Source organism: Macrobrachium nipponense, chromosome 3 (genome assembly GCF_015104395.2).
Source record: "Macrobrachium nipponense isolate FS-2020 chromosome 3, ASM1510439v2, whole genome shotgun sequence".
NCBI classification, from domain to species: Eukaryota; Metazoa; Arthropoda; class Malacostraca; order Decapoda; family Palaemonidae; genus Macrobrachium; species Macrobrachium nipponense.
Genome location: NC_087202.1, coordinates 114,878,159 through 114,898,158, shown reverse-complemented (window position 1 = coordinate 114,898,158; position 20,000 = coordinate 114,878,159). Strand labels below are relative to the sequence as shown.

General features: G+C 35.1%; 1 protein-coding gene across 1 annotated transcript in view; it reads left to right on the top strand.

The window, feature by feature from the left end:
• The window catches only part of LOC135221985 (cell adhesion molecule 3-like), a 618,236-nt gene that overhangs the window by 192,624 nt on the left and 405,612 nt on the right, over positions 1-20,000 (top strand). Inside the window, 1 exon segment of the mRNA XM_064260087.1 lies at positions 9,177-9,270. Coding sequence (XP_064116157.1) covers positions 9,219-9,270 — 52 coding nt within the window. The 5' untranslated portion in view covers positions 9,177-9,218.

Genomic DNA, 20,000 nt, shown 5'->3' with positions numbered 1-20,000 from the left:
CTTTAGGGAATATCTTGAATCGCATTAAACATTAAATCGTAACGACAAAAGTCTCTCTCTCTCTCTCTCTCTCTCTCTCTCTCTCTCTCTCTCTCTCTCTCTCTCTCTCTCTCTCTCAAGTACAATCATACCTATCCAAAGCGAAAGTATATGAGTGCATATATGTATGTGTATGTGCATAGTGGGAGCATCGATATAAGTGATTTATCCAGTCGTTAACGCACGAAATAATGAATGAGGAAGATGAACTCGTTATGGTTTAGGTATCAGTTCATGGCAGTTTGTTTTGTTGTCTATGTATACGCAATTAAATGTCTGTTTTTGCTGAAAATGGAAATAAACTTTGAAAGCACTGGAGTAGATACAAAGTTTGAGTTACTCTATAAACTAAAGTATTATCCCCTTATATTTCCAAAATATATGGAAGATCAGTTCGCCAATTACTCGAAATTCTATGTTAAATTTTGTCCAAGAAAAATTGAGCTTTATCCCTAAATGTGTTCAGTCCTAGACGTAGAATCTTATGATTTAATTAATTGCAAATTAATATCTGTGCCAGACTTATCTAAACTTCCCATCTACTTTATTACATAAAACCTAGAGAGAAAAACTAAGGGCAATATATCTCACCTAATGGCCTTCCTCTAAAGTTTTTCCGCAGCGGAATTTAGGATGTTTGACGTTCTATTGAAATCGTTAGCTCTGCCAACGCCTCCTCCCTATGTCATGCTCCCGGCCACCTCAATTACGAATATCTTGACTTCTCCGTCTTTCTGATTTCCATCATCCGGCAGGAAAATCCGCGTCTCGAAACTAGCTTCGTTGAAGCATTGTGCAAATTTACTTTCTGTTTTGAAATGAGTGATTTGAAGAGGAAACGGAACTCACATCACTCTCATATGAGAAAATCTCTGATCTTCATTACACAAGGAAATAAATGCTACTGTACAAAGCAAATGAACCGCATTCAGACAATAACACCGGATCACTGAAGCGGGCAATCCGGAGATGGCAATATTGCACTGAAGTATTGCAGTCCTAATTGCATTTTCATGGTCAGTGAAATTCATCCCCATTCGACAGAGATCGTTATTTACGTGATGAGCAATTTTCGTCCTTTGCTTACATATCTCGTCCATTTTATTTTGAAGAATTGAATCCTTACTCACTATCTCTGTATTCTATATATTGAATATAATTGTATATATATATATATATATATATATATATATATATATATATATATATATATATATATATATATTATTTTTAGAATCCTTATGAATAACTGCATGGTTCGAAAAACTAGGCAGTCGGCCATTCTAATAAAGTGATAATAAGGCACCTTGTACTGGCGTCACAGTAGTTAGGGCCAATACTGGGGTCAATATTCCTAAATTTAGAATATATTTTACCACAGTGAGTACAGCGTATGTCTTACGTGGAAAATAAAATGAAGACAAGGCACACAAAAGTACAAATCCACGATGGGGTTAAAATATTAATGACCAATCAATATTCCAGTCTTCCTCAGACCTTTAAAGAAAGCCATAGCGATATTTCACCCTTGTAAATCTCGTAATTCTTCGTAAAATGTGTTCGTTCGAGGAATTCTCGGAACGGTGTAAACTCCGGGCTTTATATAGAGCAGTTATTCACTCCTGCTGATCGAAGGCAAACAGATTCAGTATCTCAGTGAAGAGAAGGGATTCGAAATTCTTCAGCGGATACTGTTAGGGTTAATGACTCCATTTCTTTTCCCGGAGACAAAACTGCTTATCTGAATTATTATGTATGTATGTATGTACGTATGTATGTATGTATGTATATATATATATATATATATATATATATATATATATATATATATATATATATATGTGTGTGTGTGTGTATGTATATATATATATATTAATATAATAATATATATATATATATAACTATATATCATATATGATATACAAGATACATATATCATATATATTATCATAACATATATACATAATGTTTATACTATAATTACCATAATACATCATATATATATACTATATAATATATCGATAACTACATATATATATAACTCATATATCATCATCTGTATATGATATATAATATATAATATATATATAGAGAGACGAAGAGAGAGAGACGAGAGGGAGAGAGAGAGAGAGAGAGAGAGAGAGGTTCACTTTCAGTTCTTAAAAGGGCCCCTCAAGTTATAAAAGATGGGGTTGATTTTCGTAAACTGATGAAGAACTCATAAATGAAGAATCTTTTTGGTAATTTCTTCTTTCAGATTAACGTATACCCTTCATAATTCTTAAATGTATCGTTATACGTTGACAGGAAACACTAATTTAATTTATATTTATATTGGTTTAGCTCGATATGCCTTCGTTTATAAAAAGAAAATATGGAAAATGAATCTGAAAACGTCCTGGTGATTATTCTATAATTCCATGTGCAAACATATAATTTTTTTTATATCCATGACATACACGTGGCCATTTCTACACTCATAGACATTGAGTCACAAATGTCGCCTAACATTCAATCCTCTATACCTCGGGTATAACTTGCACCCAAGGGGAATTACTAGTGATAAGTGCTTCGTCATTAGTTTGTATGTTTGTTTGTTGGTGTTTTTATGTTGCATGAAACCAGTGGTTATTCAGCAATGGGACCAACGGCTTTACGTGACTTCCGAAACAGTGGAAAGCCCGAGAATCGAACTCGCAGCCAACGAGGTGGTGCGCCAACACCATACAGACCACGCCACTGAGGCGCTTTTTCGTCTTTATTAGGATTTGAACAGGCGGCAGTTGGAATCCAACCGGTGACAAAGCACTTATCACTTACGAGTATAATTCTCTCCGGTGCAAGTTACCCCCGAGGTATAATAAACTGGACATTAAACGATTTTTGTGCTTACTATTTGTTAATACAAACACACACACACCACACACACACACACACACACACATATATATATATATATAATATATATATATATATAATATTATATAATGTGGGTGTGTGTTGTGGGGTGTGTGTGTGTGTATATATAATACATATTTATACATGTATATATACTATATATATATAATATATATATGTATGTGAATTATATATATATTATATATGTGTGGTGTGTGGTGTGTGTGTGCGTGCGTATGTTTATACATATTTATATATGTGTGTAATTAAGTACATATTATAATATATATAGATATAGATATATTATATTATAGATATAGATATGTATATAATATATATAGAAGATATAGATATATATAAAATAAATTTACATATATAATACTATATATATATAATATAAATAATTGTTATATATAACACATAGATTACATACATAATATACAATATAACAAATACCGCAAGTCTCTGACCCATCAGCAGTCGAATTGCTTACATTTCATTCGACTTATCCCTTTCACTGCGAAATATTATAGAAATGAACACATGACAACGTGTTTCACAGAAATAATTTTCTGACATTAGGTTCCAACTCTCTTGATGACCTTTGTGCTCGAATTGAATGCCATATAAATTATATATTATATAATAATATATATATTATATATAGATATAGTATTGATATATATATATATATATATAAAAGAAAATGTACTTCATTGGAATGACAACCAATGGAATTGAAACGAAACCCTAATATGACTTGGCTGGAATCGGTTCCCCAAAGTGGAAAGTAGCGAAATATATTATATGTAAACGAGGATGAAACTATGGTTTGGAGAAGGTTCACTAGATATGTGAAAGCCATTTGTATGCTAAGCGTCGACGGAGCTCTGAATAAAGAAATATGAACCGCTACTCTCTCTCTCTCTCTCTCTCTCTCTCTCTCATTTTCTACTAAATGATAGTCTGCTTCTTTGTCTCGCTCTCTTTCTCTTCATTTTTTAAAAATTATATTCTGCTTCTCTCTGTTACCCTGCACGAGCTCTCTCTCTCTCTCTCTCTCTCTCTCTCTCATTTTTACTACATTGCAGACTGCTTCTCTTTCTATTAGATACCCTGCACGATCTCTCTCTCTCTTTCTCTCTCTCTCTCTCTCTCATTTTACTAAATGACTGACTGATTCGCCTTCTGTTTGATACCCTGCACGAGCTCTCTCTCTCTCTCTCTCTCTCTCTCTCTCTCTCTCTCTCTCTCTCTCTCTCATTTTACTAAATGACTGACTGATTCGCCTTCTATTTGATACCCTGCACGAGCTCTCTCTCTCTCTCTCTCTCTCTCTCTCTCTCTCCTCTCTCTCTCTCTTTACGTTTCGCCTGAGTCTTAGGTAAAAGAAAATAAAAGGACATGCATATTCAAAGAGTGGAAAATGTTTTGTGGTTGCGAGAATATTGGCTTTTTTATTGAATGAATGGAATGAAGGAAATCTTTTATTTATGATGTGATTTTCTCTGTCTGATGGAATAAAGTGTAGATGACAAAATATGCACAATTTGAAAGGCAACAAAGCGTATTTCATGCTGCCACGAAATAGCTGAAAACAGAAAATAAGCCTAAGAATGTAGCACTTATTAATATATATATATATATATATATATATATATATATATATATATATATATACATATATATAATTATATATATATAATATATATATATATATATATATATATATATATATATATATATATACATATATAAATATATATAAATGCACACACACACACACACACACACACACACACACACACCAAACACACACACATATATATATATATATATATAATATATATATATATATATACATACACATAGAGAAAGACTATATTCATTAGACTGCTGTCCTCCCTCTTCAGGTAGATGAATGAGAAAAAGTTTACAGAAAAGGTGGTATTTATACCAAGAGGTCCATCCACAAACAAGCCATTTTAAGTCACCCCCGCTGATAATCTTCCTTTAATCTTTTTTAAGGGTTGGTTGAATGAAGACGTTGTCGATCGTGTCCGAAATCCATCCTCCATTTGAGATGTTCATTACCTGCCTCTCTTTTATTAAGGCCGATTCCATCATTTGACTCTTGTACCGGCAGTTGCTGCTATAAATTACACGTGACAAATTCCAGTTTATTCTATGGTTATGTTCATTTATATGGTTGAAAATAGCCGAGTTCTGTTGTCCATACCTAACTGACCGTTTGTGTTGTATTAATCTCTGGGGAAGGGATTTACCTGTAATCCGATGTAAGATTGGTCACAGTCCTGGCATGGGATTTCGTATACCCCAGAGTCCTTTGGAGATGTCTTTTGTTGGACGTTAATCAGGGATTTGGCTAAGGTGTTTGGGTAAGTAAATACAAAAGGGTTCGATTTTCCGAGGGGGGTTGGTTATTCTCTAATCGTGTCCAGGTGGGGAATTATTATTTTCATTGTTGGGTGTATCTCTGGTCTTTGTCTTTAGGGGTCGGTAGAAAATTACGTTAGCTTTGTGAATTGCTTTCTCAATTATATGGTCAGGATATTTTAAAGACGAAAGTTGCTTGCGAATTAGTTCAAATTCTTTTCCAGGAATTCTGGGGAACAAATCGTAAGGCCCTTAAGAACAAGTTACTAGCTACACCTATTTTGATAGAAATGTCCATGATAGCTAAAGTAGTGAATGTATGAAAGTGAGAACGTGGTTTTCTGTCTATGGTAAATTTGTATTCTGTCGTATCTCTGATTATTAAAACATCAAGAAAAGGAATTCCCCGAATGAAAATACGTTATTAGATGCACATAATTCAACTAGCTTTTTTAGGCACTTTTTCTCCCAGTCACATTAAACATTCGGAAGATTTTTGTCACAAATTCAGAGAAGCACATATACCACTTCACAACATAAACTTTTAAGCCTTGATGTAGATTCCCTGTTCACTAAAGTACCAGTACAGGACGTTCTTCAGTTTTTAAGGGTAAAATTATCCCTATTCAGATCATTTCCCATTGGCGCTTGACAAAATAATAAAGCTAGTTGAATTATGTGCATCTAATAACGTATTTTCATTCGGGAATCATTCTACAAGCAAAAATTCGGGTGTAGTATGGGTAGTCCTTTAAGTCCTGTTCTAGCCAATCTGTACATGGAATACTTTGAAACTACAGTCAATAAAAATGCAATAAAACCCAAAAACATGCTGTGGATGAGATACGTGGATGATATCCTAACATTTGGGATAATAGGTGGGGGCAATTTCAATGAATTCCTCTCGAAATTAAATACATTAGTTTCCAGCATCAAATTTAAAGTTGAATGGGAAACAGACAACAAATTCCTTTTCTTGATGTTTTAATAAAATCAGAGATACGACAGAATACAAATTTACCATATACAGAAAAACCAAATCCACGTTCTCACTTTCATACATTCACTACTTTAGCTATCATGACATTTCTATCAAAATAGGTGTAGCTAGTAACTTGTTTCTTAAGGGCCTTACGAATTTGTTCCCCAGAATTCCTGGGAAAAAGAATTTGAACTAATTCGCAAGCAACTTTCGTCTTTGAAAATATCCTGACCATATAATTGAGAAAGCAATTCACAAAGCTAACGTAATTTTCTACCGACCCCCTAAAGACAAGACCAGAGATACACCCAACAATAAAATAATAATTCCCCACCTGGACACGATTAAGAGAATAACCAACCCCCTCGGAAAATCGAACCCTTTTGTATTTACTTACCCAAACACCTTAGCAAATCCTGATTAACGTCCAACAAAAGACATCTCCAAAGGGGACTCTGGGGTATACGAAATCCCATGCCAGGACTATGACCAATCTACATCGGATTTACAGGTAAATCCTTCCCCAGAGATTAATACAACATAAACGGTCAGTTAGGTATGGACAACAGAACTCGGCTATTTTCAACCATATAAATAACATAACCATAGAATAAACTGGAATTTGTCACGTGTAATTTATAGCAGCAACTGCCGGTACAAGAGTTCAAAATGATGGAATCGGCCTTAATAAAAGATAGGCAGGTAATGAACATCTCAAAAGGAGGATGGATTTCGGACACGATCGACAACGTCTTCATTCAACCACCCTTAAGAAGATTAAAGGAAGATTATCAGCGGGGGTGACTTAAAATGGCTTGTTTGTGGATGGACCTCTTGGTATAAATACCACCTTTTCTGTAAACTTTTCTCATTCATCTACTGAAGAGGGAGACAGCAGTCTCTGAAATATAGTACTTTTTCTCTATTTTGGTGTTTTTATGGGCTCCTTTTATTAGATGGAACTCTGTTGTTACAGAACATTTTTACCAGTCATATATATATATATATATATATATATATATATATATATATATATATATATATATATATATATATATCACACACACACACATATATATATATATATATATATATATATATATATATATATAGAGAGAGAGAGAGAGAGAGAGAGAGACGGAGAGAGAGAGAGAGGAGAGAGAGAGAGAGAGAGAGAGAGCTAGCTGTATATAACAAGAAACCTGGAAATCTGGCGAAACAAAATATCAAGGTGGTGAAACTGGTAAATTTTAACTTGGTGCAATGTAGCCCATCCTACCTTCGAAAAAGGTGATGCAGGCAATAAACATATTCACGAAGTCTATTTAGAGAGAGAGAGAGAGAGAGAGAGAGAGAGAGAGAGAGAGAGAATAACGCGAGGCTTAAAATCGAATAGATTCTCAAACTTTATATCCCAGGGAGCAGGAGACTTCTGTGCATATATTTCAGAAGAGGGAAGGCAAATTATGTCCTTCACGCGTGGAAAAACAAATTTAGTTCAAAGAATGACAGGGTTGCCAACATCGTCGTGTGTAGCCTGTGTGCGTTAATGTGCGTCGCCGTGTGTATATTTGTGAGTGTGCGTGCGTGCGCGTGTGTGTTTGGTGAAGGACACTGAGGGATGAATTATTAGAACACCCTCGGGTACCACAAAGGGATGATTTACGACCAACGAAGGATATAAAATTGCAACACGTGATCAATGGGAATACAATGAAGAAAAAGACGAGTCTCGGAAGAATTTTCTCTTCTGTACAAACGGGGAAGAACGGGAGAAGGACGTCAATGGAAGCACCGGACGACTTGCTGTTTATCATTCCCGTTCACGCCCCTCAAGAAGAAGTAGAAGAACTGGAAGAAGGAGAACAGTAAATTCGAGAAAATGGATGATTTAATGTACAAATGCGACTCGGGTTCTCTCAACTCGGGAGTGTTTGAAGGAGATACGTGTAATCCATAATTCTTATGTTGTTTTGATGTCCTCAAGTTGGGATATTATCTTAATGTGTTTCGTCAACACATTAAGTTATTAAGAACAGGGTCTATTTGTTTCTACCCGCTTTTCTTTTGTGTCCCACTGGTTTACCAATCCGTTTTATTCGTTAACGAAAACACAAAATAAAACAACTCATGGATGAAATACTATAAAATGTAAACTGTTTCATAATTCAAAATAGTCTCGTTCAAAGTGAACATTATGAGATGAAAGGTTACCGCATTCTCTTATCCTAGAAATAAAATTACAAAATGTCAAAATCACTGTTAATATAATTAATTATACGACCTGTTGTTTGGGAGTAACGTTTTATTCGAAAAGTGAATCTTGGACATTTGTGCATTGTGGCAGGTGTAAAATCGGGTTTATATTCTACCTTTATCTTTCTCTCCAGATCTTTGGCCTTTCGAAAAAGGGAAAACAAAAATGAGTTGAATATGTGACAATGGTGATTCTGATGGCTTGATATTGCATTAATTGACACTGATAAGCAACTGTAACCCATGTAGATTTAACTGGGGAATATAATAAGAACAATATAAGATAATGCCTTCAGGAAATTCAAAAACCTAAAATGTAAGATGAGAGTCATTAACCCCCCATGTACTTCAGTGCCTCACCTCCCGTTACGAAATTTATATTCAATCTAATGTATTTTTCTGCGTCGTATGATGTAATGCAATGTAATACGTTGTTTTAGGAGACTACTTATAATAAAAAATACACTTATTTATATTCTTCTGTAAATAAACTACGAATCCAGCGCAGGTGTCTTGACAATTTGTAAATATCCTGTATATATCTTGCCTTCTGATTCCACCGCAACCCAGAGCCCGCAGTAACAGTCACCATCTTCTCCCACAGATGTCACCGTGATCGAGCAGCCTTCAAACCAAAGGAGACAGCATGATGCTAGTTCTGGTGTGCTCGGTCTTGACCATGCTCCTCTCAGCACCAGGTAAGTTTTTTTCATCTGGTGAACTAAGTCTGTGCAGTTGCAATTGATAGATACCCTGCAAGAAGACGAAGGACGCTACTCTGTAAGGTTTGGTTGCTTGAGCCCCTCTCACAACAAAGGAAGGTATTTATACTGTGATATGCACGAATATACTTTCCTAGCTGTGTTTTCTTTAGAATATGTGATTTATTTTTTCTTTATATATATAATATATATATATTTATATATATATATATATATATATTTATATATATATATATATATATATAATATATATATATATATATATATATATATATATATCTATGTGTGTGTGTGGTGTGTGTGTATATATATATATATATATATATTATATATATATATATATATACATATCATATATATAAATATATATATATATATATATATATATATAGTATAGTATATATATATATATATATATACAATATATATATATATATACGTATATATGTATATATCTATATATATACATATATAAATATATATATATATATATATATATATATATATATAAAAAGCGAATACCACAGGAGAAATAATAGGCAGAAATTCGTAGCCGAACAGCCCTTCAATAAGACATCGTCGAGGGACATATGATATTTTTATATACATACACATATATGATATATAATATTATATATATATATATATATATATATATATATATATATATATATCTATATATATATATACTATATATAGTATATATATATATATATATATATATAGATATATATTATTATATATATATTTCCATACACGATTTCGCCTTTTTCTCTTTTTGTAAGTTTCAAACGGAATTAAACAAATAAAAAAGATAGAAGAAACTGCTTGCGCACGCTTGATCCAGCAGAGATTCGGTCGAGAGACACACACACAAACGGAAGAAACAGGACGGAGAGGGAAGGGAAAACGCCCATTATTTCCGTCGAAATGAACGGAAAATCGATGCACTTTGAAAATGTCAAATATCCTACGAAGGGCGGCCTGGCGGAATTCGAGCCTGGAAAAAGCGCCTATGGAAGAGGCGGCAAAGCATAAAAGAGAATATGTGAGTCAGAGCCCGTAGGGTCATATTGATATAATGGTTTCCCTCACCTCTTTCCACGGCCCCCAACCCCTTAGCCCCCCGGACCACCCGCCCCTCCACTTTTTTTATGAAGTCCCTGAAACGATGGGGCGTTTTAAACTCGCCAGGGTCGTTAATATGTAGATTTTGTGTGGGAGGAAGGAGAGGCAGGATGCGAAGGGTTACATAATGCGATGGGAAGAACACGTCTCCCTTACATTCTGTTTGTTTTGTTGTGGGTTCGTCGTCAGGGGCGATTTCGACGAGGATCTTCCCATGCCGTCTTTCGCACTTTCTAATAAAGCTCTTCCGTGAAGATGAAAACATACAGAGCTATTAAAAGAGACGTGTATTAAGGGAAAATTGAATCAATTCTCGCACAAGTTTTAATCTGAGACTTAATCTTTTATTATATCTCTCTGAATTTAGGGTTTTGCAAATTTGTAATTTTTCAAGTGAAAATTAACATCTGTTGGTATAAATGTCTACTATATGTTGGGTAAGAGATAGAGAGAGGGGGGGTGGCATTGCAGAATAAATAGTAATATTAGGAATTATTCAAATATTCAGTTACAGCTTTACAATGCAATATTATTATAGCAGTGACAGGCGGTAAAAGGGGAATATGGAAGACTTAAAGGAGGAGGGGGATGAGAAGTGAATGATGAATAACGCTGGAGAGAGGCGACTATAAAGGGGAGTAAATAATAGAACAAGTAACCAACGTACCATGATAGCAATAAAGTTGATAAGATTAAGGAAGGAAACTGTTAATATCAGGGTTCTCTCTCTCTCTCTCTCTCTCTCTCTCTCTCTCTCTCTCTCTCTCTCTTTTATTTTTCGTTTTTGTTTTTGCGGGTCTTGTCATTCCCTAACTGTTTCGTCTCTTCTCCCTTCTCATTCTTTCCATATTCTCATTTTTGGCTTCTCATTCGAGCTTTTACTCTGTATGCACAGTGTTCCTTACCCTTTTCCTTCTCACTCTCCGTTCTCACCACTTTTCTCTTTTCTTAAGTCTTGATTTCTCAGGCAAACTTTTTCTCGGCGTGTGGCCTGGTCGCATGCGAAGTGAGCCCTCGCCTACCCCCACCATCCCCCCACCCCGCCACCCCCCACAAAAAAAAAGGAAAGAATACAAATAAAAAAAAACACCTTGCATGATATCCCGTAATCTTTGTGGGAAAGTCATGAGAGGAATTATGCGGGAGTGAGAGATATTTTTACAACGAAATCAAGGTACAAAACTCCGGCATGCGTTTGCTTATTTACACAAAACATAATTACTTTCGCATTTGTGAGGCAAGGATGAAAGCTTTGTCTTCTTTGAGAGAGAGAGAGAGAGAGAGAGAGAGAGAGAGAGAGAGAGAGAGAGAGAGAGAGAGAGAGAGCACAGTCATACAAACACTAGAGCACTCTTCTAAATGAAATTCGTACATGCACCAGTGCATGACCGTATAAACTTAAGCAAAACAGCTCCGTTATTGTATCACAACAGATAATCTCCATTCTTTTATCTGTTCGTGTGTGCTCTTACAGGGAAGATCACCGCGAGGTTTGTTTATCATCTTTGGGCGGTCGTGTGGATATTCCTTACGGTTTAGAGACTGAATTTATTTATTTGCTTAATTCACACTACCTGAATAACAGCACAAAACTATGTTGCGCTAAGTATCTCATACATGATCAAAATAACGTTTCCTTCCGGGGAAAATGATTCCGTTTTCGTCATTGGCCAAGGAAGAAACGATAGGCTAATAACAGGCGACTCGTCATCGAGTTCTTAGAATATAATGTTATTTATGACGATTAAAAACATGAATATACCATTAGACGAACAAGTGCGCACAATTTCACCTCCCTCGAGTAGCGCGTGTTTGAAGCAACTATGCATGCATTAAGAAATAGAGGTCAGTTGTTAGAATGAACACTATGAGGCCGAAGTTATCCTCCTTCAGTAGAACAGTCAGTACTTTAAACTGCCTGTATCAATGAATCTGGATTATTTTTTGCTAGTAGACCTGTAGATGTATGCACGTCTTTATCTGTACTTCTTGATATAGAAAAAAGGAACAGACTATTGTAAACAACTTCTACTTTAAATATGTATTTAAATGGAATGTTACATAAAAAAGGGAATGGTACTCTGAGGATGCTAAACACGAACCATTACCCCATATATGCTTGCAGTACTTGATAAATGCAACAGATATCACCTGGGAACTCTGGACGGACCATCAGTAGATAGACTGAATAGCCTGTCTATCTTGCGGTTTTCTGACCTATTCAAATCTGACATTTGACGCTTTTCTGACCTATTCAAGTTTGAAATTTACACCTTTCGACCTATCCAAGTCTGAAATGTAACGCCTTTCGACCTATCCAAGTCTGAAATTTAATGCCTTTCGACCTATTCAAATCTGACATTTGACGCTTTTCGACCTATTCAAGTCTGAAGTTTAACGTCTTTCGACCTATCCAAGTCTGAAATTTAACGCCTTTCGACCTATTCAAGTCTGAAATTTAACGTCTTTCGACCTATTCAAGTCTGAAATTTAATGTCTTTCGACCTATTCAAGTCTGAAATTTAACGCCTTTCGACCTATTCAAGTCTGAAATTTAACGTCTTTCGACCTATTCAAGTCTGAAATTTAACGCCTTTCGATCTATTCAAGTCTGAAATTTAACGTCTTTCGACCTATTCAAGTCTGAAATTTAACGCCTTTTGACCTATTCAAGTCTGAAATTTAATGTCTTTCGACCTATTCAAGTAAAAAATTTGACGTCTTTCGACCTATTCAAGTCTGAAATTTAACGTCTTTCGACCTATTCAAATCTGAAATTTAACGCCTTTCGACCTGTACAAGTCTGAAATTTAACGTCTTTCGACCTATTCAAGTCTGAAATTTAATGCCTTTCGACCTATTCAAGTCTGAAATTTAACGCATTTCGACCTATTCAAGTCTGAAATTTAACGCCTTTCTACCTATTCAAGTCTGAAATTTAACGCTTTTCGACCTATTCAAGTCAGAAATTTTACGACTTTCGACCTATTCAAGTCTGAAATTTAACGTCTTTCGACCTATCCAAGTCTGAAATTTAACGCCTTTCGACCTATTCAAGTTTGAAATTTAATGCCTTTCGACCTATTCAAGTCTGAAATTTAACGCCTTTCGACCTATTCAAGTCTGAAATTTAACGTCTTTCGACCTATTCAAATCTGAAATTTAACGCCTTTCGACCTATTCAAGTCTGAAATTTAACGTCTTTCGACCGATTCAAGTCTGAAATTTAATGTCTTCGACTATTCAAGTCTGAAATTTAACGCCTTTCGGCCTATTCAAGTCTGAAATTTAACGCTTTCGACCTATTCCAAGTCTGAAAATTGAACACCTTACGACCTATTAAATTCGAATTGAACGCCCTTTGCGACATTATCAAGTCTGAAATGAACGCCTTTCGACCTATTCAATTTGAAATTAACTCCTTTCGGACCTATTAGTTGAAATTTAACGTTTTTCGACCTATTCAAGTCTGAATTAAACGCCTTTGACCATTTCAAGTCTGAAATTTAACGCCTTTCGATCTATTCAAGTCTGAAATTTAAGCCTTTTGGACTATTCAAGCTGGAATTTAACGCCTTTCGACCTATCAAGTCGATTATTTTAATGCCTTTCGCACCCTTAAATCAAGTCTGAAACTGAACGCCTTTTGGACAATTTCAAGTCCTGAAATTTAACGCCTCTTTCGATCGATTCAAGTCTGAAATTTAATGCCTTTCGCACCTATCAAGTCTGAAAATTTAAACGCCTTTCGACCTATTCAAGTCTGAAATTAATGCCATTTCGACCTATTCAAGTCTGAAATAATGCTTTCGACCTATTCCAGTCTGAAATGAATGTCTTACGACCCTATTCAAGTCCTGAAATTTAGTCCCTTCGACCTATTCAAGTCTGAAAATTACCGCCTTTCACCTATTCAATTCTGAAATGTAATGCTTTTCGCCTATTTCAAGTCTGAAATTAATGCCTTTGACCTATCAAGTCTGAAATCTAACGTCTTTCGGACCTATTCAAGTCTGAAATTTAAGCCTTTCGACCTTATTCAAGTCTGAAAATTTAAACGCCTTTCGACCTACTCAAGTCTGAAATTTAACGCCTGTCGCCTATTCAAGTCTGAAATTAACGCCTTCGGACCTATTCAAGTCTGAAATTTTTAAGCCTTGCAAACTATTCAAGTCTGGTTGAAATTAAAGCCTTTTCGACCTACTTCAAGTCTGAAATTTCAAAATCTTATTTGGGTCCTATTCAACGTCTAAAATTTAACGACCTTTCGACCTATTCAAGTCTGAAATTTAACGTCTTTCGTCCTATTCAAGTCTGAAAGTTTAAACGCCTTTCGACCTATTCAAAGTTCCTGAAATTTAACCACACCTTTTAGACCAATTAAAGTCTGAAAATTTTAAATGCCTTTCGACCATATTAGTCTGAAATTTTACAAGCACCTTTCGACCTGTTCAAGTCCTGAAATTTAACGCCTTTCGACCTATTAAAAGTCTGAAATTTAACGCCTTTCTACCTATTCAAGTCTGAACTTTAACACCTTTCGAAACCATTACAAGTCTGAAACTTTAACTGCCTTATTTTCGACCTATTATTCAAGTCTGAAATAATCTTAATGCCTTTCGACCTAAATTCAAGTCTGAAAATTTAACACCTTTCGACCTATTTCAAGTCTGAAATTTAACGATTTTCGACCTATTCAAGTCTGAAATTTAAATTTAATGCCTTTCGACCTATTCAAGTTCTGAAAGTTTAATGTCCCGTTTGACCTATTCCAAGTCTGAAATTGAATGCCTTTACCAACCTATTCCAAGTCTGCGAAATTTAACGCCTTTTCGACCTATTCAAGTCTGAAATTTAATGCCTTTCCGACCTACTCAAGTCCTGAAATTTTAACGTCTTTTCGACCTATTTCAAGTCTGAAATTTAACAAGACCTTTCGACCTATTCAAGTCTGTAAATTTAATGCCTTTTTTTGAACCTATTCAAGTCTGAAACTTTAACGCCTTTTCGATTTATTTTTTTCAAGTGCTGAAATTGAACGCCCTTTTTCGACCTGTTCAGTCTGAAATTTAACGCCTCCTTTCGGACCTACTCAAGTCTGAAATTTTAATGTCTTTTCGTCCTAATTCAAGTATGAAATTTAACGCCTTTCGACTCCTATTCAAGTCTGAAATTTTAACGTCCTTTTCTGACCTATTCGAAGTCCTGAAATTTAACGCCTTTGCGACCTATTCAAGTCTGAAATTTAACAGCCTTTTGACTTTTTCAAACCTAAATTTAACTCCTTTCGGGGACCTATTCAAGTTTGTTTGAAATTTTAACGGTCCTTTTGTCCTATTCAAGTCTGAAATTTTAACCGCCTTTCGAGCCCCCCCCCCCCTCGCCTAATTCAAGTCCCTGAAATTTAACGCCTTTCGAACCTATTCAAGTCTGAAATTTTAAGCGCCCTTTCCGACCTATTTCAAGGTCAGAAACGTTTAACGCCTTTCGTCCTATTCAATGTCTGAAAGTTGAAGGCCTTTTGACCTATATTCATGTCTGAAATTGAAGCCTTTTCGACCCTATTCGAAGTCTGAAATAACTTGACGCCCTTGCGACCCTACTTCAATGTTCTGAAATTTAACGCGCCTTTCGGACCTATTCCAAGTCTGAAATTGCAATGCCTTTTGACCTATTCAAGTCTGAAATTCAAACGCTTTTTCGACCTAGTTCAAGTCTGCAAATTGAATGCCTTTTGACCTAATTCAACGTCTGAAATTTAACAGTCCTTTCAGCCTATTTCCAAGTCTGAAATCTAACGCCTTTTGACCTATTCAAAGTCTGAAATTTGAACACTCTTTCGACCTATTATTCCGTCTGCAAAATTTAACGTCCTCCCTTTCCAGCCTTTTTCCACCTATTCAAGTTTTAAATTTAACGAACTTTCGACCTATTCAAGTCCTGAAAATTTAACAACCTTTCGACCTATTCAGTTTTTAAATTTAATCGTCTTTCGGACCCCCCTCACCTATTCAAGTCTGAAATTTTAATTGCCCTTTCGGACCTTTATTCAAGTTTTAAATTTAATCGCCTTTTGACGCCTACTGCAAGTTCTGAATTTAATGCCTTTCGACCGATTCAAGTGTTTTAAATTTAACACCGTTTTTGAACCTATTTAAGTCTAAAATTTAACATCCTTTCGACCTAGTTCCAAGTTTTAAATTTAACGTCTTTCGACCTAATTCAAGTCTGAAATTTAAACCGGCCTTGTTTCGACTCCTATTCAATATTTTAAATTTAAAAACATTTTTCGATCTATTCAAGGTCCTGATAAATTCACACCCTTTTCGACCTATTCAAGTCCTGAAATTTAAAACTGGCATTTCTTTCGACCTACTTTTAAGTTTAAGACTGAAATTTCAAATGCCTTTTGACCTATTCAAAGTCTGAAAGTTTAAAGTCTTTCGACCTTATTCAAGTCAGAAATTTAATGTCTCTCGACCTATTCAAGTCTGAAATTTAATGCCTTTCGACCTATTCAAGTCTGATATTTAACGTCTTCTGACCTATTCAAGTCTGAAATTTAACTCCTTTCGACCTATTCAAGTCTGAAATTTAACGTCTTTCGTCCTATTCAAGTCTGAAATTCAACGCCTTTCGACCTATTTAAGTCTGAAATTTAACACCTTTCGACCTATTCAAGTCTGAAGTTCAACGTCTTTCGACCTATTCAAGTTTTAAATTTAAAGTCTTTCGACCTATTTAAGTCTGAAATTTAACGCCTTTCGACCTATTCAAGTCTTATATTTAACGTCTTTCGACCTATTCAAGTCTGACATTTAACGTCTTCCGACCTATTTAAGTCGAAATTTAACGCTCCCTATTCAATCTGAAATTTAAAGCCTTGCGACGCCTATTCAAGTCTGAAATTTAACGCCTTTCGACCTTATTCAAGTCTGAAACTTTTAACGTTGTTTTCGACCTGTTCAGTCTGAAATTTAACGCTTTCGACTATTTCAAGTCTGAAATTTAACAGCCTTTCGACCTATTCAAGCTCTGATAACGCCTTCGAACAAATTTAAAGTTGAAAGTAACGAAATCTTTCGACCTCAATTCAAGTCTGAAACAAATTTGACGCCTTTCGACCTATGCAAGTCAGAAATTTGACGCCTTTTGACTATTCAAGTCTGAAATTTTAACGCCTTTCGACCTATTCAAGTCTGAAATTTTAAAACGCCTTTTCGACCTATTCAAGTCTGAAATTTAAACGAGCCTTTTGACCTATTCAAGTCTGAAATTTAACGCCTTTCGACCTATTAAAGTCTGAAATTTAAAAACGCTTTCGACCTATTCAAGTCTGAAATGAATGTTTCTTACGACCTATTCAAGTCTGAAATTTAACGTCTTTCGACTATTAACAAGTCTGAAATTTATGCCTTTTCGACCTATTCAAGTCTGAAATTTAATGCCTTTCGACCTATTCAAGTCTGAAATTTAATGCCTTTTGACCTATTCAAGTCTGAAATTTAACGTCTTTCGACCTATTCAAGTCTGAAATTAAACGCCTTTCGACCTATTCAAGTCTGAAATTTAACGCCTTTCGACCTACTCAAGTCTGAAATTTAACGCCTTTCGACCTATTCAAGTCTGAAATTTAACGCCTTTCGACCTATTCAAGTCTGAAATTTTTTCGCCTTGCAACCTATTCAAGTCTGAAATTTAACGCCTTTCGACCTATTCAAGTCTGAAATTTCAAATCTTTGGTCCTATTCAAGTCTAAAATTTAACGCCTTTCGACCTATTCAAGTCTGAAATTTAACGTCTTTCGTCCTATTCAAGTCTGAAATTTAACGCCTTTCGACCTATTCAAGTCTGAAATTTAACACCTTTCGACCAATTAAAGTCTGAAATTTAATGCCTTTCGACCTATTAGTCTGAAATTTAACACCTTTCGACCTATTCAAGTCTGAAATTTAACGCCTTTCGACCTATTCAAGTCTGAAATTTAACGCCTTTCTACCTATTCAAGTCTGAAATTTAACACCTTTCGACCTATTCAAGTCTGAAATTTAATGCCTTTCGACCTATTCAAGTCTGAAATCTAATGCCTTTCGACCTATTCAAGTCTGAAATTCAACACCTTTCGACCTATTTAAGTCTGAAATTTAACGCTTTTCGACCTATTCAAGTCTGAAATTTAACGCCTTTCGACCTATTCAAGTCTGAAATTTAATGCCTTTTGACCTATTCAAGTCTGAAATTGAATGCCTTTCAACCTATTCAAGTCTGAAATTTAACGCCTTTCGACCTATTCAAGTCTGAAATTTAATGCCTTTCGACCTACTCAAGTCTGAAATTTAACGTCTTTCGACCTATTCAAGTCTGAAATTTAACACCTTTCGACCTATTCAAGTCTGAAATTTAATGCCTTTTGACCTATTCAAGTCTGAAATTTAATGCCTTTCGATTTATTCAAGTCTGAAATTGAACGCCTTTCGACCTGTTCAGGTCTGAAATTTAACGCCTTTCGACCTACTCAAGTCTGAAATTTAATGTCTTTCGTCCTATTCAAGTATGAAATTTAACGCCTTTCGACCTATTCAAGTTCTGAATTTAACGTCTTTTTCGACCTATTCAAGTCTGAAAATTTGTTTAATCCTTTCGACCTCCTTCAAAGTCTGAAATTTAACGCCTTTTGACTTTTTCAAGCCTGAAATTTAACTCCTTTCGACCTATTCAAGTCTGAAATTTAACGTCTTTCGTCCTTTTCAAGTCTGAAATTTAACGCCTTTCGACCTATTCAAGTCTGAAATTTAACGCCTTTCGACCTATTCAAGTCTGAAATTTAACGCCTTTCGACCTATTCAAGTCAGAAATTTAACGCCTTTCGTCCTATTCAAGTCTGAAATTGAAGGCCTTTTGACCTATTCATGTCTGAAATTGAAGGCCTTTCGACCTATTCAAGTCTGAAATTGAACGCCTTGCGACCTATTCAAGTCTGAAATTTAACGCCTTTCGACCTATTCAAGTCTGAAATTGAATGCCTTTTGACCTATTCAAGTCTGAAATTCAACGCTTTTCGACCTATTCAAGTCTGAAATTGAATGCCTTTTGACCTATTCAAGTCTGAAATTTAACGCCTTTCATCCTATTCAAGTCTGAAATCTAACGCCTTTTGACCTATTCAAGTCTGAAATTTAACGCCTTTCGACCTATTCAAGTCTGAAATTTAACGCCTTTCCACCTATTCAAGTTTTAAATTTAACGACTTTCGACCTATTCAAGTCTGAAATTTAACACCTTTCGACCTATTCAAGTTTTAAATTTAACGTCTTTCGACCTATTCAAGTCTGAAATTTAACGCCTTTCGACCTATTCAAGTTTTAAATTTAACGCCTTTTGACCTATTCAAGTCTGAAATTTAATGCCTTTCGACCTATTCAAGTTTTAAATTTAACACCTTTTGACCTATTTAAGTCTAAAATTTAACACCTTTCGACCTATTCAAGTTTTAAATTTAACGTCTTTCGACCTATTCAAGTCTGAAATTTAACGCCTTTCGACCTATTCAAGTTTTAAATTTAACGTTTTTCGATCTA